This window comes from Ursus maritimus, unplaced genomic scaffold (assembly GCF_017311325.1).
Source record: "Ursus maritimus isolate PB19 unplaced genomic scaffold, ASM1731132v1 scaffold_35, whole genome shotgun sequence".
Lineage (NCBI taxonomy): Eukaryota > Metazoa > Chordata > Mammalia > Carnivora > Ursidae > Ursus > Ursus maritimus.
This window is the reverse complement of record NW_024426119.1, coordinates 8668876-8688719: the sequence shown is the minus strand read 5'-3', so window position 1 is coordinate 8688719 and position 19844 is coordinate 8668876. Positions and strand designations below refer to the sequence as shown.

The 19844-nt window shown below is 41.9% G+C and overlaps 1 protein-coding gene across 6 annotated transcripts in view; it reads right to left on the bottom strand.

The window, feature by feature from the left end:
• Positions 1 to 19844, bottom strand: part of GANC (glucosidase alpha, neutral C) — a 73214-nt gene that overhangs the window by 13452 nt on the left and 39918 nt on the right. For 5 of the 6 annotated variants that reach the window (XM_008702215.2, XM_008702214.2, XM_008702213.2 and 2 more), the window contains exons 13-20: positions 17236 to 17362; positions 16319 to 16398; positions 13882 to 14025; positions 12497 to 12593; positions 7980 to 8081; positions 6060 to 6303; positions 4602 to 4666; positions 2933 to 3009 (exon numbers count right to left, since the gene is read on the bottom strand). In XM_008702215.2, the coding sequence (XP_008700437.1) occupies positions 2933 to 3009; positions 4602 to 4666; positions 6060 to 6303; positions 7980 to 8081; positions 12497 to 12593; positions 13882 to 14025; positions 16319 to 16398; positions 17236 to 17362 (936 nt within the window). The remainder of the gene's footprint in view (positions 1 to 2932; positions 3010 to 4601; positions 4667 to 6059; positions 6304 to 7979; positions 8082 to 12496; positions 12594 to 13881; positions 14026 to 16318; positions 16399 to 17235; positions 17363 to 19844) is intronic. The other variant, XM_040620498.1, reaches the window with a different exon arrangement.

Below are 19844 nucleotides of genomic sequence, written 5' to 3'. Positions count from 1 at the left end.
TATCAAGTACCATGCAGATCAGACCTAGTGCTTAGTCACCAAGCTCCTCAGCAAGTACTTACTGAAGGCCTAGCACCTGTGAGGTACCCGTCTAGACGCTGGGGATAGAGAGTGAACATAACAGAGGAAAATCACTGCCCGTAAGAAGCTAACATTCTAATGGGAGAGAAGGATCATCAACAAAACATATCAGTAAATATCTAGAATGTTAAAGGTGTCAGGTTCCGTGGGAAAAATGAAGGATGAAGGGGGGTTGGACAGTACCGGGGCAGTGGGAGTGGTCTGTGATCTTAACTAGGCGGTCAGAGAAGCCCTCACTGAGAAAAAGCTATTTGAGCAAAGACTTCAAGTAGAGGGAATGGGTCATCTAGAAATATGGGGAAGAGTGACAACGAGGGACTGTAGGTAGCCCCCTTGCACAGTGTGATGTGGGACTGGCTACCTGGTGAGGTAAAAATCTGGCAAGAAATGGCTTGGCTCATCTACCTAGGGTTTTGAAGATGTAGTGAGAGAAACAATCAGAGAACACTCTGGGAAACAGTGTTGAAGGAATATGTTATACAGTCACTGCAGTGCTTGCAATGATGATAGGTCATTAATACAATGTTTTCATTAATTAAAAAATTAATATGTGGCTACGTCAGAAGGGGAGCTAGATCCTCTTAATGGGAGCCTACTGCTTTGTTAAAATTGACTTGAGAAACTCTCAGTGAAATGCTTGGCAGGATAATTTATTTAGCTGTTGTTGTATTTAATCTTTTTCTCAGGTTTTTACTTGGCAAGGGAACCTTTATAAAGAGCCCTCATCTTCATAACTACAAATTACTGGAGAAACCAAGAGGAAAGAACACAATTGATGAACATTCTGGAGAAAAGCCTGGGTATTGTCATATCAGTAAGGACAAGTGTAGTGGGCTGAATGGCGGCCCCTCAAAAAGTTATATGCACTTCCTAATACTGTGAAGGAGTGAATATTACTTTCTATGGTAACAAATTTGATTAAATTAAGCATTTTGAGATAAGGAAACTATCTGGGGTTATGCAGGTGGGACCTAAATGTCATCACAAGTGTCCTCATAAGAGAAACAGAAGCGGTGACACAGACGCACAGAGGAGAGGTGTGTGAAGACGGAGGTATAGATTGGAGTGATGTGACTTCCAGAAGGAACCAAGCCTGCTGACACCTTGATTTTGGGCTTCGATCCTCCAGAACTGGGAGAGAATACATTTATGCTGTTTTAAGCCACCAGGTTTGTGGTAATTTGTGACAGCAGCCTCAGGAAACTAGCACAACAAGCAAACACGCAAAGCTGGATGGACAGAGAACACTCGCACTGACGTTTCACGGTGTCACCAAGCCAGCACTTGACGGTACTAAGCAGCGAGCATAGCCTGGCTCAGCGACCTCACCACCTGCCTAGACAGTCCAGGAATATCTTTTTTTTTTTAATTTAAACTCTAGTTAGTTAACATATAGTGTAATATTGGTTTCAGGGGTAGGATTTAGTGATTCATCACTTATATACACCACCAAGGGCTCATCACGAGTGCCCGCCTTAATGCCCATCACCCGTCTAGCCCATCCCCCACCCACTTCACTCCATGACCTCTTAGTTTCTTCTCTATAATTAAACCTCTCTCATGGTTTGCTTCCCTCTTCCCCCCCTTTTTTCCCATCCCATATGTTCCTCTGTTTTATTTCTTACATTCCACATAGGAGTGAAATCATATGCTATTTGTCTTTCTCGGACTTATTTTGCTTAGCATAATACCCTCTAGTTCCAACCATGTTGTTGCAAATGGCAAGATTTCATTCTTTCTGATGGCTGAGTAATATTCCATTGTATATACGGACCACATCTTTATCCAGTCATGTGTCAGTGGACATCTGGGCTCTTCCCATAGTTTGGCTATTGTGGACATTGCTGCTACAACCTTTGGGGTGCATGTGCCCCTTCAAATCACTACGTTTGTATCCTTTGGATAAATACCTAATAGTGCAATTGGTGGATCGTAGGGTAGTTCTATTTTTAACTTTTTGAGGAACCTCCAGACTGTTTTCCAGAGTCAGTCTCGGAATATCTTGACATCAGTTTGGTAACCTTCACGCCTCCTCCCCCCGCCTGCAGAAGCCTGTGGTGATGCTCCAGTGCTCAAGGACTCTCTCCAGGGTCTGTCTCCTCCGTGTTCTCCATCCCATACCCTCTCTCCCTGGTCTGGTGCCCAGGTTCCTGCCCTGCCTCTTCTCCTGGCCCCTTTGCATATATCCTTGGTCTGTCTCTGGCGGCTGCTGCTGTTATTCTCCATGGCCCTCTGCTCAGCAGCCCAGGAGCTAATCCTACCTCTTTCCCGGGTCCTGCCTGGGTACAGCGCCATGGGCTCTAGCCCTCTAGCCGTGCAGGATGATATCTTATATCGTGACAGTTATCAATGACAATAACCAACAAAAGAGCTGGGGAGCCTAGAGGAGCATAAAGGGAAGTCACCACTGTTACTTTTTACCTACTTTGGTGAGTGTCTGGAGACCAGGTTTTGTACCAAAAACTGAGGATTTAGATAGAGGCAGAACCAAAGAGCAAAGTCTCTTTTTACTTATGCTTCTGCCCAGAGACTGATACCTCTTCGCAGACGAAACATTTCTTCCTACTCGAAGGCTCAGTGTGTTTAGAAGGAGTCACTTACACAAGTGCGAGTGCGAACGTAAGGAACCATGCTGACCCTCCTTGGTGTTACCACCTGTTCATCTTTCTCCCTGCTCTTCCACTAAGTTTCTTGACCTCTGAGGTCATGACCTACAAGAATCTTCAGTTACTATAGGCATTTGGGCTGTCTTCACAACTGCATGATGCAGAATTCTATTTCCTAACAGGGGCTAATCATCAGAATGAAGGGAGACATGCAAGTTACGTAGCTCTTTGTCATTTATTCTCACCTCATTTGATCCTGGCAGAAACACATCAACTGTGCTGGCTTTTGGTTCTGTGACCGGATGAACCAATAAAGCACTTCCTGAAAAACAGAGAAGAAATAAAGTTGAACACCATTCTAGGAGGTCTGAAAACATCCTTCTCCTTTCAGTGCTTTTGTGGTCTTAGACACCACTCAACCATGAACTTGGTGAAAGTAGAGACCTTGGTTAGTTGAGCCAATGATTCATCAGAGAGACACATTGTTAGAAAGAGGACCACTGCTCAAAATGGTGACTGTATTATTACTCGTCTTTCATCCACTTACGGCATATTAGGATAACAGGGAGGGACCCTGACAGTCTATCGGTCTCATTTGCACACAGCTGCTAGTGTGCCAGGAGTCTGAAAGAGCCATCTCATTTCTCCAGGTGCGTCATTGTCAGCTGTGAGTGATTTTGAAAACGGTGAGCCTACAACTGTTACCCAGAACTGTGATCAGCACGGACAGGAGTATATCCAGGGGCAGTTATCATTAGGAAGGCTATAATTCTCTTAAAGGCAATCTGGATTATTAATTTTGTTTTGACTGTGGCACCACATGTATATAAATTTCATCCATTTATGAATTCACTCTTTAATTGTACAAATACTTACTGAGTTCCTGCTGAGTGCCAGGTATTATGCTAGGCTCTGGACAAATAAGACAGACAGGTCCCTGTCCTCATGGGGTTTGCAGTCAGTAAAGACAGATATTACAATTTAATTAGAGTTAGGACAAATACCAAAAAGGCAAAAGCACAAAATGGAATGAAAGTTATGTAATAAGAGGGACTGACTTTGACTATAGTTAGGTGTAATTAGCTATTAGAAGAAATGCTGGGGTGCCTGGGTGGCTCAGTCAGTTAGATGCCTGCCTTTGGCTCAGGTCACGATCCCAGGGTCCTGGGATCAAGTTCCTCACCAGGCTCCCTGCTTGGCGGGGCATCTGCTTCTCCCTTTCCCTCTGCCTGCCACTCCCCCTGCTTGTGCTCTTTCTCTCTCTCTCTCTGCCAAATAAATAAATCAAATCTTTAAAAAAAAAAAAAAGCAGCAATTCTGGTCAGGGAAATGTTTTCCAAGGGAGCAGCTATTTAAACTGAGACCTAAGAATGAGTGGAGAGGTAGCACTAGGCTTTTTACATTTTAGGATTTCTGTTCTTTAGAAACAGGATGCACCTTTTGGGCAACTTTCTGTTGAGCTTGGTTTTATGATAAACTTCCATATCCTGGATTTGGTGGTCAACCCTTGTTAAAGAAGAGGCCACCACCACCGCCACCAACAGTAACCCTATTTTGCACATGAAGTAAGCTCTCAATCTTTACTGTAACCATCTGGTCTACTGTTTTCGACTTCCATTCCCTATAGGGGTATCATAAGGCTCAGGAGGGAACCCAGAACAAGAATCTCAAATTGCATCCACAAACAGAATGGATTTATATGAAGTTAATATAAGAAGTGCTACATGACCACTAGAAGAGAGCTATCATTCCACTAAAATGCTAAAAATCTTAATGACCGAATTTCTTTTACTTTTACTTTTTGGTTTTCTTGAGATTAGGGATTTACCTTTTTTAGTGCTCTTACACTAGGAAATATAACAAAAACATAATTACAGTATTTATCATAACAAAAATTAATCAAGACATGCTTACCCAGCATGTATTCATCTTCCACACCAAAAGTGTCTAATTCCTCTGGGAACTCTATCCACAGAGGTCTGGGGAAAGAAAAAAAAATTCTTATTTCAATATCATTAGATGTTTTAGTACTATTAAATCAGCTATGTTTTCAGTTCTGTAACTACTCAACGGAAATTGGAAAAGCCAAAGAGCCAAGACTCTTTTCACGATTTAAGATTTTAGGAGTAATTGCTAGGATTACTATATATTTTCCTAATGTGAAAGAGCTATCTACTTGCTGAAATGTTCCAGTGAAAGATTGAGAATTCTGGTACCTACAATTTTTCCTCTGATTGTTGAGTACTAAATACTACTCTAAAGGCAGAATCAGAGCTCTGTACCAGTCCAGATGATAACACATTCAGTATGGAACAAATTAAATGTTTGTAAAGCCATATTTTATAACGATATAAAATCCGTGCCATGTTTTCATGCTGTCACTGTCTTTCATGCATCCTTAATCCTTATCTATTTAAATGAAAAGAATTGGTTTTACTTGTTTTCAAGCAGGCAACATTTTTGGAGGGTTGAGAAACTGTTGTGTGGTTTTCGTTTTTTTATTATTATTGTTTTACACAACTAACTGGGAGGCATTTGGGCTTATAAAGATAATGAAATCTTCAATATCTGTGCATCTGGATACCAACTTAATGGTTCTAATATTTTTTTCAACCTCATGAGTAAAGGGTATTTTTTAGTAAGAGAAACTTATTTTTAGTTTCTTCACTAGCCTTTGTAATAATATATCCCTTTCCTACTGAATAGTAACAAAGCAGTAGTCTCAACCTGGTTGATGTCTAGAATCACCAGAGAAACTTCTAGCAAATCTAGACCCTGAGATCTACCCAAGGAGATTCCTAGTAGGTCTGGAGGTGTGGCTTTAGAAGCTGTAGTTTTAAAAAGCTCCCCAGGCGATTCTAATCTGAGCCAGGTTTAACGACAGCTGATCTGGAAGCCTTGGTGTATTGTGTGTGTCTCTGTGATAGTCTCTAACCTAGAAAGTTGGTTTTTCACATCCTGCCTCCAAAACAGAATCAGAATATAATTTATACACTGGGAAAAATGTTCACCTCAAACTTGGAATGGTTTAGCCCTGAGGGTAAGATAGAGCCTAAGACTGGAGGAATACATTGTTCTCGATGAGAGGGTGCTTGCGGATTAAACAGCGAATTCAGTTACAGTCACTTCCCTTTTCTTTGAAAAATCTGTCTCCTATCAAATATTAATACTTGAATCACAAAGTAGCAGGGGATCCGGTTTTTCTGTGACTTCAACTCCTTGACCCTGCTCACAGGTGGTGCTCAGTTATCTGAAGGACACTTGATTAAACACATAGCTTTTCCCTCGAAATCACTGTGTAATTACTCCATTCCCCAATGGCCAGGGGGGTTTCTGGTGTGATTGGCTGCTGGGCCCGTGAAGCCTGTTTACCTCATGACGGGTTGGGCAGCCACGTGTGCGCGGTAGAAGAGAGAATACCAGTAGGGCAGGAGGGCGTAGCGCTGCCGGATGGCTTCCCGGATGAGCTGCGTGTTTTCCTCCCCAAAGAGCCAGGGTTCCCGCCGCTTGGTGTTCATGGTAGCGTGGCCACGGAAGAAGGGCTGGTAGGCTCCGGCCTGGTACCAGCGCACTAGCAGCTCCGCCTCTGGATTCCCGACGAAGCCGCCTACGTCAGCTGATGAGACAGAGAGGCCGAGTGAGGCAACCAGGCTTCTAGCAAATGTTGCACACAGGTAAGATAACGGCTTGAAGACTGACAGGACCAATGTGCTGTACGTGCACTCAAAATGCCAGGACAGCGTGGCCTGAAATTAGGGAGCACGTGTTTAAAACTCAGCCTGTTTGGGGATCTGACAATATTCTCTTTGAATTCTCTCTTCTCATCAAAAGGTCCGAAGTTTTGGGGCTCCTGGGTGGCTCAGTTGGTTAAACGTTTGTCTTTGGGTCAGGTCACCATCCGAGGGTCCTAGGATTGAGCCCGGCATGGAGCCCTGCATGGAGCCCTCAATGGAGCCCCACATCTCTCTCTCAAATAAATAAATACACTCTCTAAAAAAAAAAGGCCAGAGGTTTAACTACGAGATCAACATTTCGGTATGTTCCCAAGTCCAGAAATTACAAAATGTTGACCTGATTCAGTAAGTCTGTGTTTAGCGGTATGGTGGGGGGTTGGCAATTGATTTCTTTTTTCTTTCTTTCTCTTTCTCTCTTTCTCTCTCTCTTTCTCTCTTCCTCCCTCCCTTCCTTCCTTCCTTCTTTCTTTCAGATTTTATTTGACAGAAAGAAAGCGAGCATAAGCAGGGGGAGCGGCAGGCAGAGGGAGAGGGAGATGCCCCAAGCTTGAAATGGGGCTTGATTCCAGCACCCGGGGATCATGACCCGAGCCGAAGGCTGATGCTTAACTACCTAATGGTCTGAGCTACCCAGGTGCCCCTTGATTTCTTTTAGAAAGCAGCAGCTCAAGGGGTGCCTGGGTGGCTCAGGTCATGATGCCAGGGTCCTGGGATCAAGCCTCACATCGAGCCCTGCATCAGGCTCCCTGCTCAGCGGGAAGACTCCTTCTCCCTCTCCCACTCCCCCTGCTTGTGTTCCTTCTCTCGTGTGCGCGCTCTCTCTCTGTCAAATAAATAAAAAACGCAGCAGCTAAAGCAAGATAAAAATTGTAAAGCTAAAGAAAAGCAATTAGAATTAGGGGTTTAGGTCTGATTTCATGCTTAGTCCTTAAGCAGGATACATATTCCTTGCATGTGCACCAACGCCGTAAGGAACACATCTATCAACTTGCTTCTATTCCTACAGAAAACAAGGAACAGCTGGAGCTAGTCGTGCGGAGCACCTCCATACTGAGATGTCTCAACTGCAGAGAATTACTAGGATTTACGGAAGGCAGCTCATCAGGGAATCATATGTTAACTAAATTTATCTTTCCCAAGAGCATATCCTTTTTTTTTTTTAAGTTAAAATATGTCATAGAATTCTAAACCTGCTGAGTAAAAAGCATTTCTGTAAGGCTGATTTCTGATTTGCTAAAATCTTTGTATTCCCCATTTTTCTCACTTTGAAGAAGAAAAGGTACGTTTCAGGAAGAGAAACTCAGTACTCAAGAGCGTCTAGGGAGGAATCAGGAAGAGGGAGAGAAGCACTCAGGCTCTCTGATGACTTTATTTCATGTCCTCATTGCAGACAAGACATAAACCGCTTGGAAGCATCCTTTCACTTTTCTCATTTTCTTGTTCCCACAGTTATCCCTGCCTGAAACCACTAATGAGAAGGCATTTATGACCAGGCTTGATGGAAAAACACCCTCGCTTTTTATTTTCTGTCACTTCATGCCTGCAGATATCATCTTACCTCCACAAAAAGAGATCCCAGTAATGCTGAGGGTGAGTAACATAGGGATAGAAATTTTCAGGTAGCTCCATTCTGCTGTGTTGTCCCCGGTCCACACAGCACCTTGGATCACCGGTAACAAGGTATTTAAAAAAAAAAAATCACAAATCAGCCCAAGCACTGAATTTCATAGATTGTTTATTTGAAATAGACAAGTTAATATAAAGGAAAGCAATTCTTTCTGACCTTAAAATATACAAATTCTGGTTTCTACAATGAAAATACATTAATCTTCTAATGTGAAAAATTCTTAAAATCCACAAAACCTTTTGTGAAAATATTCTGAAATGGCGTTTATTTTTGAAGTATAACTCAAGCCTGATTTTAGGAGAAACATTAAAAAAAATCAACTTTACTGAAATATAATTTGCATATAATAAATGTACTTATTTTAAGTGAAGAGTTTGAGTTTTAAAACCTGTGTCACCACAAGCAGTGGTGACACTGTTTTACCCAACTTTTGATCTGATTTCTTGAAGTCTTTTCTAGAATTTCATATAAACTAGGTAACATATTACATACTATTTTGTGTTCTTGATTTTTTTCACGCAGCGTAGTATTGTAGTTTTTTCCTTTTTATCTGATGAATAGTATTCCATAGTATGGATCACAAGTTGTTTACTCACCTATGGAGGGACATCCGAATTCTTTCCAAGTTTTGGCTATTATGAAGGAAGCTGCTATAAACATTTGTGCACAAATCTTTGCATGACAAATGTTTTTCATTTCTCTTGGGTAACTACCTGGTGGTGGAATTGCTGGGTCTGTGTTCAGTGTATGCTGAACACCTTAAAAAACTCCGAACTGGGGGCACCTGGGTGGTGCAGCCAGTTAAGTGACTGACTTGGTTTCGGCTCAGATGGTGATCTCAGGGGCATGAGATCAAGCCCCGCATCAGGCTCCGAGCTCAGTGTGGGGTCTGCTTAAGATTCTCCCCCTCTGCCACACCCCGTCCCCCCCACCGCCACCCATCTTGTGTGCGCGCTCTCTCTCTCAAATGAATAAAATCTTAAAAAAAAGAAAAAAACCCTCCAAACTGTTTGGCATAGTGGCTGTATTACTCTTCCAGTATCAGTACATGACAATTTCAGTCTCTCTACATTCTTGGCAACACTTGCTGGTGGCAGGCTTTTCAATTCTAGCTACTGTAACGGACGTGTAGTAGTGTGTCTCCGTGGTTTTAATTTGTATTTCTACACACTAATGATGTTGAGCCTCCTTGCGTGTATTTCTTGATCATATGTCTTCTTTTGTAAAGTGTCTATTCAAATCTTTTGCTTATTTTTAAAAGTAGAGGTCTTTATTATTTAACTGTAAAAGTTCTTTATGTATTTTGGATACAAGTCCTTTGACATACGTATGTATACTGCAGATATTTTCTCTCAATCTGTGGCTTGACTTTGATTTTCTTTTTTTTTTTTTTTTAAAGATTTTATTTATTTATTCGACAGAGATAGAGACAGCCAGCGAGAGAGGGAACACAAGCAGGGGGAGTGGGAGAGGAAGAAGCAGGCTCATAGCAGAGGAGCCTGATGTGGGGCTCGATCCCAGAACGCCGGGATCACGCCCTGAGCCGAAGGCAGACGCTTAACCGCTGCGCCACCCAGGCGCCCCTTGACTTTGATTTTCTTAATATCTTTGAAAGGGTGGAGGTTTTTAATTTTGATGAAGGCCAAGTCAGCACTTTTTTTCCTTTTATGGTTCATGATTTTTGTGTTCTATCCAAGAACTCTTGTCTATCTCAAAGCCACAAAGATTTTTTTTTTTTATGTCTCCATTCAGAAGTTTTTTGTTTTAGCTTTTATAGTTTAGGTCTATATTCCATTTTGAATTACTTTTTATGTGAGAGGTAAGGGTCGAGGTTCTTTCCTCCTCCCTCCCCCCACTCCATACTCCGTGTTCTGACACCATTTATTGAAAAACTCCTTTCTCCACTGAATTGCCTTGGCAACTCTGTTCCTAATTAATTGATCATATGTATGTTGGACTCTTTCTGGATTCCTAGTTCTGTTCCACTGATTTATATGCCTACCCCTCCACCCCTCTCAAAAAAAAACCAAACAAACCCTCTATAACTTAAGAGGAGTGGACAGTACATAAAGGAGACAGAATAATAGCAGCAAGAACAATAGTTCACAGTTATCAAGCCCTTACTGAGCCAGGTGATTCTACTTTGCTTGTAGTAAAAGCACTTAATCATCACAACCCTGGAAGGTAAACACTGTTTAACTTCATTTTACAGATGGCAGAAATACGGCAAACAGTGGTTATTATAAAATACCCCGAGTAACAGAGTTAGCATGTGGTAGAGGCAGGACTGAGCTCAGGCAGTCTCGCTCTAAAGCCACTGCTCTTGATCACTGGATAGCAGATAAGAATTGGTGAAGATAGATTATATACCACTAAGGAGATCCACAAAATAAACTAATCGTATTTTACTAAATCTAGATTAGTCCTGGAGCATTTCTGTCTATCTTATACCAAAATAGCTATTTTTGTTTAAATCTTCCATAGAAACTTTTGGCTGTTGTATGGCCAGCAAAGAAAAATCTTTCCAAGGGACTGGTTTTTGGTTTTGTTTTTTTTAAAGGTACTCTATTAATTTTGCCTTGACTTCAAATGAGATAAAATGGTTTTGAAATCGACATGGCGGCATTCTCATCAAGAAAGAAAGGTCACGTAAAAGCGTGCAGATCTTTTCATGTCTCACATGGCTGTTGAATCAGAAGCGCGCTCTGGCTATCGGTCTGAGCATGAGACTTGACACAGTAGGGTTCTCTGCACTGGGTCCCTTGCTACGCTTTGGGGGAGGCTGATAGTTTCACACAGAGCACCGAAGGCTGAGCAGTAGGCCGGTATTTAAGGGATCAGAGATTACTTAGTTTGCGCATCTTTTATCATCTTTTTTTAACTGCTACTTAAAAGTGTTTTCATTAAAAACACTTGACTTTTTTTAGTGTTAAAAATGACACTTGTAGAGAATATGGAAAATAGACATAGGTAAAAAGAAGAAGGGGCGCCTGGGTGGCTCAGTCATTAAGCGTCTGCCTTTGGCTCAGGGCCTGATCCCAGGGTGCTGGGATCGAGCCCCACATCGGGCTCCCTGCTCTGCTGGGAGCCTGCTTCTTCCTCTCCCACTCCCCCTGCTTGTGTTCCCTCTCTCACTGGCTGTCTCTCTCTCTCTGTCAGATAAATAAATAAAATCTTTTAAAAAAAATAAGAAAATTTAAAAATCACTCATAATCACCAAGGTAACTAAACTTACTGATTTAGATTGCTATCTATATATTTTTTTTCATTTATCAGTGTTGGTTTTTTTTTTAATGTTTTTCTTATTATGTTAGTCACCGTACAGTACATCCCTGGTTTCCGATGTAAGGCTCGATGATTCATTAGTTGCGTATAACACCCAGTGCACCATGCAGTACGTGCCCTCCTTACTACCCATCACCAGCCTATCCCATTCCCCCACACTCCTCCCCTATGAGGCCCTCAGTTTGTTTCTCAGAGTCCATAGTCTCTCATGCTTCATTCCCCCTTCTGATTACCCCCCTTTCTTTATCCCTTTCTTCCCCTACTGAGCTATCTATATTTTTAAAAACAAAATCGTGATAATATACTACAAAAACATTTAAGCATTCTGCTTTTTCCCCCCATTTATCATGAGGTCACAAACATTTGCTCATGCAATTAAGGCTACTATTTTAAACAGTCTTGTAATAGTCTGTCATATGGATATGTCATATTTTTATAAATATTCCTTTATTTGGATTTCTTTTCGTTTCGTTTCAAGAACTAATGCTGTGTTGAGCATCTCTGCACATGAATCTTTGCCAGAGATAACAATACTTTGGCCTCTTCCAGCGTGCCACAGGGGCTGGTTTTCACGGCTGGAGGAAGACGCCTAATAAGGTCTATGATACAGTAAAGACTGGATTCTTCAAACTAGGACCTAAGCTCCCAGTTATTTACGCAAGGCCAGGGGACTCAAAATAGCCTTTCCGCTGGAAGGTGGTTGAGTTGAATTAGATCTGCATTAGCGTAAACTGAATCCAGTCACAGGTGACCCTGACCACAAGCAACAGTCAGGTCTATTTTAAGCCATATTGCTGAGTGAAACAGGCGGTTGAAGGAATATCTAAGAAGTATATTTTCCCTGGTTTAGATAAATCAAACAGACAGAATCAGGGATGACCATCCCAGCAAACCGAGATACTCTGAAGTCATTCTCCCAGCAACTAAGTGGCCATTTCTTCAATGGGAAACAAGTAACTAAACTTTGTTAAAATCGATGTACTATGTCTCACAGGACATAAGGCATACTTCAGGGCACCTCACTTGCTACAATCGAGGGCCTGCCCAATCACCACTGAAGAGGAAGGCATCAACACAGTAGCAATGTATACCATAAATGGTAGAAGAAAAAGACAGCTTGCTAACTTATGTTCTTAAGTCTGATCATATGAGCCATTCCTTACCATACTTCTGTGATCCAGCAAAGAAAGAACGTGTAAGAACAAAGGGTCTCTCCTTCCCCTTAGATCGTTGTATCAGTCCTTCTGCAGTAGCCATTTGCTACAAAGGCAAAGGAGAAAAATTTCAAAGGGATGATTAGATTAGGGCATTGTGCAGCTATCCCTAATAAGCTCCTGGACATGCAAAAAGTAAACAGGTGGGAATATAAAATGGAAAATATGAAAATAAATCCACCAAGTAATTTTCATGATGTAATAAACATACTCTAAATTCCCCTACTAAGAGTGGAAAATGTTCTTTGATTAAAAGAGAAATGAAAATAATAGATAATAAGCTAGCATATTCAATGCTTACTATTGCTAGGTATTTTATAAGGTTTTCTCTTAAAAATCTATAGACCAACCTCTGAGATTGACTGCTTTCAGTGACGAAAGAAACTGAGATTCAGAGAGGTTAAGTGACTGGCCCTGGCCTACATAGGAAAATTCTCTACAGTGGTTTGCAGTTACAGCAAGAGGCTTTTAAAGAAGTAAACACATACTATCTGGACTGTGCTATATGGAGCCAGTAACTCCCACTGGAAAATATACCAGTTGGTGGGAGGGCCACAGGAACACAGTTATGGGATGAAAATAACAAAGAACGATAGATATCAATTAGGGCAAATGACTGATTAATGTTTTGGATGTGATTGGCAAATGGAAGACAATTCTACCACCTTCTAAGGAGAAGGCTAAGTAGTTAATGAAGGCTTTCTATATTTAAAAACTTACTGAAATCCTCTATGTTCTAAGTTTTATTCCCCTGGCATGAATATAAGACTTGCTGTATTTAGACATTTGTGAAATTTCATATTTTTTAAATATTTTATTTATTAGAGCTTGCACACGAGAGGGGGAGGGCAGAGGGAAAGAGAGCAGCACACTTCCTGGGGAGCAGGGCGCCTGACACAGGGCTTAATCCCAGGACCCTGGGATCATGACCTGAGCCAAAGGCAGACACTTAATTGACTGAGCCACCCAGACTCCCCGATTTGTGAAATTTCAAAACATTTGTTTTAATTGCCTTTGTTTATGTATTGCCTACTTTATTTCAAAAAACGTTTTGAGGTATCTGATGCCATTTATTAATGACGCCTGTCAAGGAAGATGTTTCTATGGTCCCATTAATCTCATAATATCTGTAATTCATCAAGTTCATTAGAGAAAGAAAAGGTGCAAAGAAAGAAATAATAAGTCCTATATTGGCTACAACCTGATAAGATCCATTGCAGTCGTCAGAAAGGTCACACAAAGAGAAATGAACAATACAGTATGACTATTACAAATGATTTCAACCCAGAAGGCAGGGCACATGGGTCCAAGTGGCTTCGTTATGGATGTCTTACCTGATAGAAACCATAGATGTTGTGAAGTTCCCTGTGCTCCCAGTTGCCGTGATGAATGGCATTCTTCTGCATGGTTAGCTCTGGCCCTCTAAAGACGGAGGGCTCATTCATGTCGTTCCATATGTAGAGGATGTCAGTAGATCCCTAGGAAGTAAATTTCTTCTTTGGTCATGATAATACTCCTATGGTGATGGTGTTGCTATGATAGCCACCCTATTCCTCTTTCATACTCCATTTAATTTATTACTACTATGTTTATTATCTAAGGTCTGCCTTCTGTTCCAGTGCTACAATAAAAGGTCCACAGACAGGGCAGGGAATTTTGTCCATTTTGTTCATTGATAAATTCCAAACACCTAGAACAGTGGCTGAACCACAGAAGGTACCCGATAAGTATTTGTCGATGAACGAAAGAATGCTGTGTGGTACTGTCTGTGAAATACACACTGCCCGTCAAGTCCTCCCCAAGACCTACTCTGGAGAAGCCCCATACAGGAAAGGTGGTGAATGATCACGGTTAGAGTCTATAACACCCATCCTCTGCTGCAACTCTTAACTAAAGGCAATTAAAGCTTTCCATGATAAGATTCTGCCTTCCCTCTAATACTTTGAAAGACTTTTTTTATTAAAGATTTTTATTTGTCAGAGAGCGAGAGAGAGAGAGAACAAGAACAAGCAGGGGGAGCAGCAGGCAGAGGGAGAAGCAGGCTTCCCTCTGAGCAAGGAGCCCGATGCAGGACTCAATCCCAGGACTCTGAGATCATGACCTGAGCCAAAGGCAGATGCTTAACTGACTGAGCCACCCAGGTCTCCCTACTTTGAAAGACTTGACAGCCAATATACCTGTTTGTTGCCATGGTCTCGAGTTTGTGTTCTCTACAGAGCTGTTCAGTTTCGAGTGGGAAGGGGCTGCTGAGTCATCTAGTTAACATGGTGTTGAAACCCCTTTTATAGAATCCCCGGTCTCTCAGCATTTGACTCAGTAGCTACAATGACAGGGAGTCCCTCAGGAAGCTCATTCCATTACTTTCTAAAAGTCCTGCCTCTTGTAACATCCTCTCAGTGGGCCTGGCTTGCCTCCTGGGATGCCACAGAATACATCTGCTGCTTCACCCACACGCCAGTCGTTCAAATGCCTAGGGGAGACTTACGTGTATTCTTTTGCATTTTACCTTCAACTATTTCTGAACGTGTATACTTTAATGAACAAGGCTATCTGGTTTCCAAATATTTAACTACCTTGACTGTCTTTCTGTAGCACTCTTTAAGGCAGGGGTTGGCAAACTTTTTCTGGAAAGGGCCAGATAATATTTTCAACTCTGCCGACCATAAGGACTTTTTTTCAATAACTCAACTCTGATAGAGTGCGAAAGCATCCGTAGACAGTAGGGAAATGAATGAACACGGCGAGATTTCACCCGAGTGTTATTTACCCCTGCTCTAAGTTGTTTTCTGTGTCCTAATACATGAGGCTCAGAAGCTAGGGTTTAGTGAGAGACAGACTGAGTTCAAATCTTAGGTCCACCATTTAATAACATGGGTGAACTGAGCAGGGTTTTAAACCTGTCCATGAGGAAACTCCTCATCTGTGGGATAAGAATTAATTATAGCTCCAACTCCAGAGGTTCCTGTGAAGATGAAATGATAAAATGCACATAACTGCTTAGCACAGTGCTTGGCACACAGCAAATAACTCAATTTATACGAGGCATCACTACCATCCTCATAATTGGTTGAAAACAGTTCTCTACAAGTGGGCTCTCTGGTTCTCTCTGGGGTCTCATAATATTTTAAGAATTGATTTATTATTACACCTTACTTTTTTTTAATTTCAAGTTTTATTACCTTTTATTTTTTTAAAGAATTATTTTTTTATTTGAGAGAGAGAAAGAGCGCACAAGCAGGTGGAATGGGGCAGAGGAGGAGGGAGAGGGAGAAGCAGGCTCTCCACTGAGCCTGAAGCCTGATGTGGGGCTCGATCCCAGGACTCTGAGATTAGGACCCTAGCTGAAGGCAGACATTTAACTGACTGAGCCACCCAGGCGCCCCCTACACCTTACTTTTAATGTCACAGTATACTTTGCAAGATATTCTCATATATATATCCCTATCATCATCTTTAAATAAGCTATAGAATATTATTTTATGTAAAGTTTATGTAGTAATTTGAAAGTACAAATCTCTATTATTAAGTACTTTGATACGTCACAGTTTATTTTAATGGAGGTAGAAATCACAGCTTTTGTGCATTTGGTAATATATGTGGCACCTCTCCTGGCACCATTAAAGTCTGTAATGTGGTTGCCATCCTTGCGTTTCCATCCAAGTATTATTTATCAAGGGCTACTCAATGAAGCAGAGTAGTTCTATTCAATCATGTTTTTCCTTCTTTCATCCTTCTGAGTAACCAGGAAAGAGCAAAAGAATAAAAACAAACCTGATAAGCAGAGAACATGAAAAGCCCTGAATACCACTCTCTGACCTTGGGATTGGTGAAATCCAGGTAAGAGGAGAGACCTGTAGGGGCAGAAGTGCAGACTGTGAGAAACAGTGGTGCTCGCGGTAGGATGTGCGGTAAAGGTGTGAAAGCTGGCTGACCACTGGGCACCTCACACGTAAGACAGCTGATGCGGAGGCATGGCCTGGCAAGGAGCTAAGGGAGGCAACGCTGGACTCCAGCGATAATCACTAGACCTTCCAACCCGAGAGGCCCAGGGGAAGGCCCACGAACAAGCATGCAGATGGAGCCCATCCCTCACTGACAGCCCGAGATAGCCCAGGTAAGCGTGGCAAATATCCTGGAGTGACCCTTCTGTCCTTAAAGAGAACAAAGAAGTGTTCATGAGTGGTATAAGGGGAAAAGGAATGCCTGGGGTGTCTCTGCAGCACATGGATTTGTGATCGAGTGCCAGCCTATGACAGAGTGGGGATTCCCCTGGGTCCTCTGGTTTCTACCAAAGCTTTGAACTAATAATTTCTGAAATGAAGAATCCAGAGTTGCTGGAGGCAGCCGAGGTCATTCATGAAAGTCTGGGAAGTCAAAACAGGGAGAGACTGTGGGAACGCTTTTTCTTTCTCTTTCTCCTCTCCTTATTCCTTGGCTTTTGATTTTTATTTGCTTAGAGAGATACAGTGCTTGCTTATTTTTTACTCATTCATTGACTGATAAATGTATACAGAGCACACTGTACCAGATGTTATGGAAGATACAGAAGAAGGTAATGCCCTCTCTTTCTTAAAAGTGCTTACACTCTAGCAAGGGACATCTATAAGAAATGAGGGTGATGGCCATGCAACCTTCATTAACGGGGACTAAACAAGTGGAATGAAAAAGTGTATAAAGTGCTATCTTACCAGGCCAGCATACCCCTTCAAAGTCTCCTCCTTCATGATTCCTCACAAAGAAGCCCTGTTCTTTGGCCTTAACGTACACTGAATAGTCAGGATCAATCTTGATGTGGGGGTCACTGATGACCACAAGCTGTCCGGACATAGAGGTTTGAAGAGCTCATCAGTTACACAGGAGTTATATGTTCGTTTTTATGCTTTTATCATAGTGTGGGGGTTCAAATTTTACTCAGAAATAACTACTAGGAATGACATATTTAAGACATCAGTAAAACCCTATCCCTTTTCATGCTTATGGAAACTGAAATGGTATCAAAACCAGGCCAGTGCTCTTTTACAATTATTGCTGCCCAGCCAACACATGTTCTCAAAAGAGCAGTTACGAAGCTTCTGTCTGAGGTGCTGTCCGTGAAGGGTTAAGTCATCCCTGCTCCGGGACATCCACAGGCTCACACTGACAAGGGCAAACATGAAAGCAAAACAAAACGACCTCTCTACCTTCCTTATGCCATCACTTCCTAGTCTAGGGCCTCAGAACCCTTCAATTGGCTAGAACAACCTTCTCATCATCCTTCCTCAAGCCTGTTCAGATTTGTTCTACATACTAAAGTTTAATTCTCCATTGTCCAAAAACTCTGAAAAATTTTTCATCGTGGCAAAATATACAGAACATAAAATTTACTGTCTAAACCAGTTTTAAGTATACAGTTCAGCAGTGTTAAGTACATTCACGGTGTTGTACAACGGCCAGAACGCCTTCCATCTTGTAAAACTAAAACTCTATAGTCATTCAAAACAACTCTTCGTTCCCTCCTCTGCGCAGTCCTGGGCAACCACCACTGTTCCTTCTGTCTCTATGACGTTGACTGCTCTAGGTTGTACAGATTAGTGCAATCATACAGTATTCACCTTTTTGTGACTTCCTTATTTTACTTAGCATAATGTCCTCAAGGCTCAACCATGTCGTACCATGTATCGGAATTTCCTTCCTTTCTAAGGCTGAATAATACTCCACTGTATATTTGTATGTACCACATTTTGTTTATCCAGTCGTCTGCTGGTGGACGCTTGGATTGCCTCTACCTTTGAGTTACCGTGAGTAGGGCGGGTCGGAACATGGGCTTATCTGCGCGAGCATATCTGCTCAAGTATCTGCTTTCAGTTTCCTTGAGCGTATTCCCATAAGTGGGATTCCTGGATCATATGATAATTCTATGTTTAATTTTTTAAGGAACTGCCATACTGTTTTCCGTAGTGGCTACACCATTTTACATTCCCGTGGTTAGTGTTCCAATTTCTCTATCTCCTCACTTGCTGTTTTCTGGTTTTTCATAGTAGCCATCCTAACGGTACGAAATGATATCTCTCTGTGGTTTTGATTTGCGTTTCCCTAAAGATTAGTGACGTTGAGCATCTTTTCATGTGCTTGTTGACTATTTGTATATCTTCTTTGAAGAAATATCTATCAAGTCCTTTTTCCAATTTTTAATTGGGTTTGTTTTTGGTCGTTGAGGTGTAAGTATTCTTCATATATTCTGCATATTAACCCCTTATTCAAAAACTTCTAATGTCTCCAAATGTATACAAAGCAGCCTACAATACGGTCAGATTCCCCACTACTCAAACCTTTCACGTGCCTTGTTTTCTTGCCAAACCAACCTGTGTGCTGTTTTCCAAACACCACTGGGTGCTTCAGCTTCTGGCTGCACTGTCTCCTCCCCCTCCCCACTTCTCAGCTAGTTAGAGACTCATCCTTCAGGGCTCATCTAAAATGCAGAAAGCCCAGCATGAGTCCAGCTGGATGCAATCTTCTTTCTCTTAGTCCACTCCTGACCCTGACCTTTATTTGGCTGCTATATTATTACCCGATACTGTGGTTGTTGTATACCTGCCTTTCCCCCACTCACTGTAAGACCCCAAGGAGCTCATCTTTGCATTCCCTTCATCTTTAGCACAGCATTTTGGACATTTTGATGGCTTTAATAAATAGTTGCTTATAAGAACGTGGGTTCTGGAGTCAGGCAGATCAGAGTTCAGGTTCTTGATCTACTTATTTATTATATGCCTTTGTGCAAAACACAAAACTATTCTTAGCCTCAGTTTCTTCATCTGAAAAATGGGCTAACAAGATCTACCTTTTAATTTTGTGATGACTGGATAGGATAATGTGTTCTATCAAACTCTCTGGCCCATACTAAGTACTTGCCAAATGCTATTTATTAATTGGGAAATTAGGAGAATGGGAAGTGAAGAAACTGACTCCATTTTTGATCGACTGTTAAGAGCTTTCAAGCCCTTTCAAGCTTTTGATTGACTGTGAAGCGCTTGCAAGCCCTTCCATCCCTCCTTCCCCTTCTGCCCACATCTGACAAAGAAAGCCCTAATGCTTCTGCCTTGGGTGCCAGCGGGAAGTTCAAACCACACAAGCCCCGAGCATGCGCAGGAATCCTCACCCCAGTCCAGCCTTCTCACCACCATAAAAGCTGAGCTGTCTCCATTCCCAGATCTCACAAGCCTTCTTCAGACCAGCCTGGGAGCCAGCCCTGCTTCCCCTAGAATGTGACTAATTAACCTTTTCAGACCCTGTGGTGTCAATGTGATGTCCTCAATCTTGA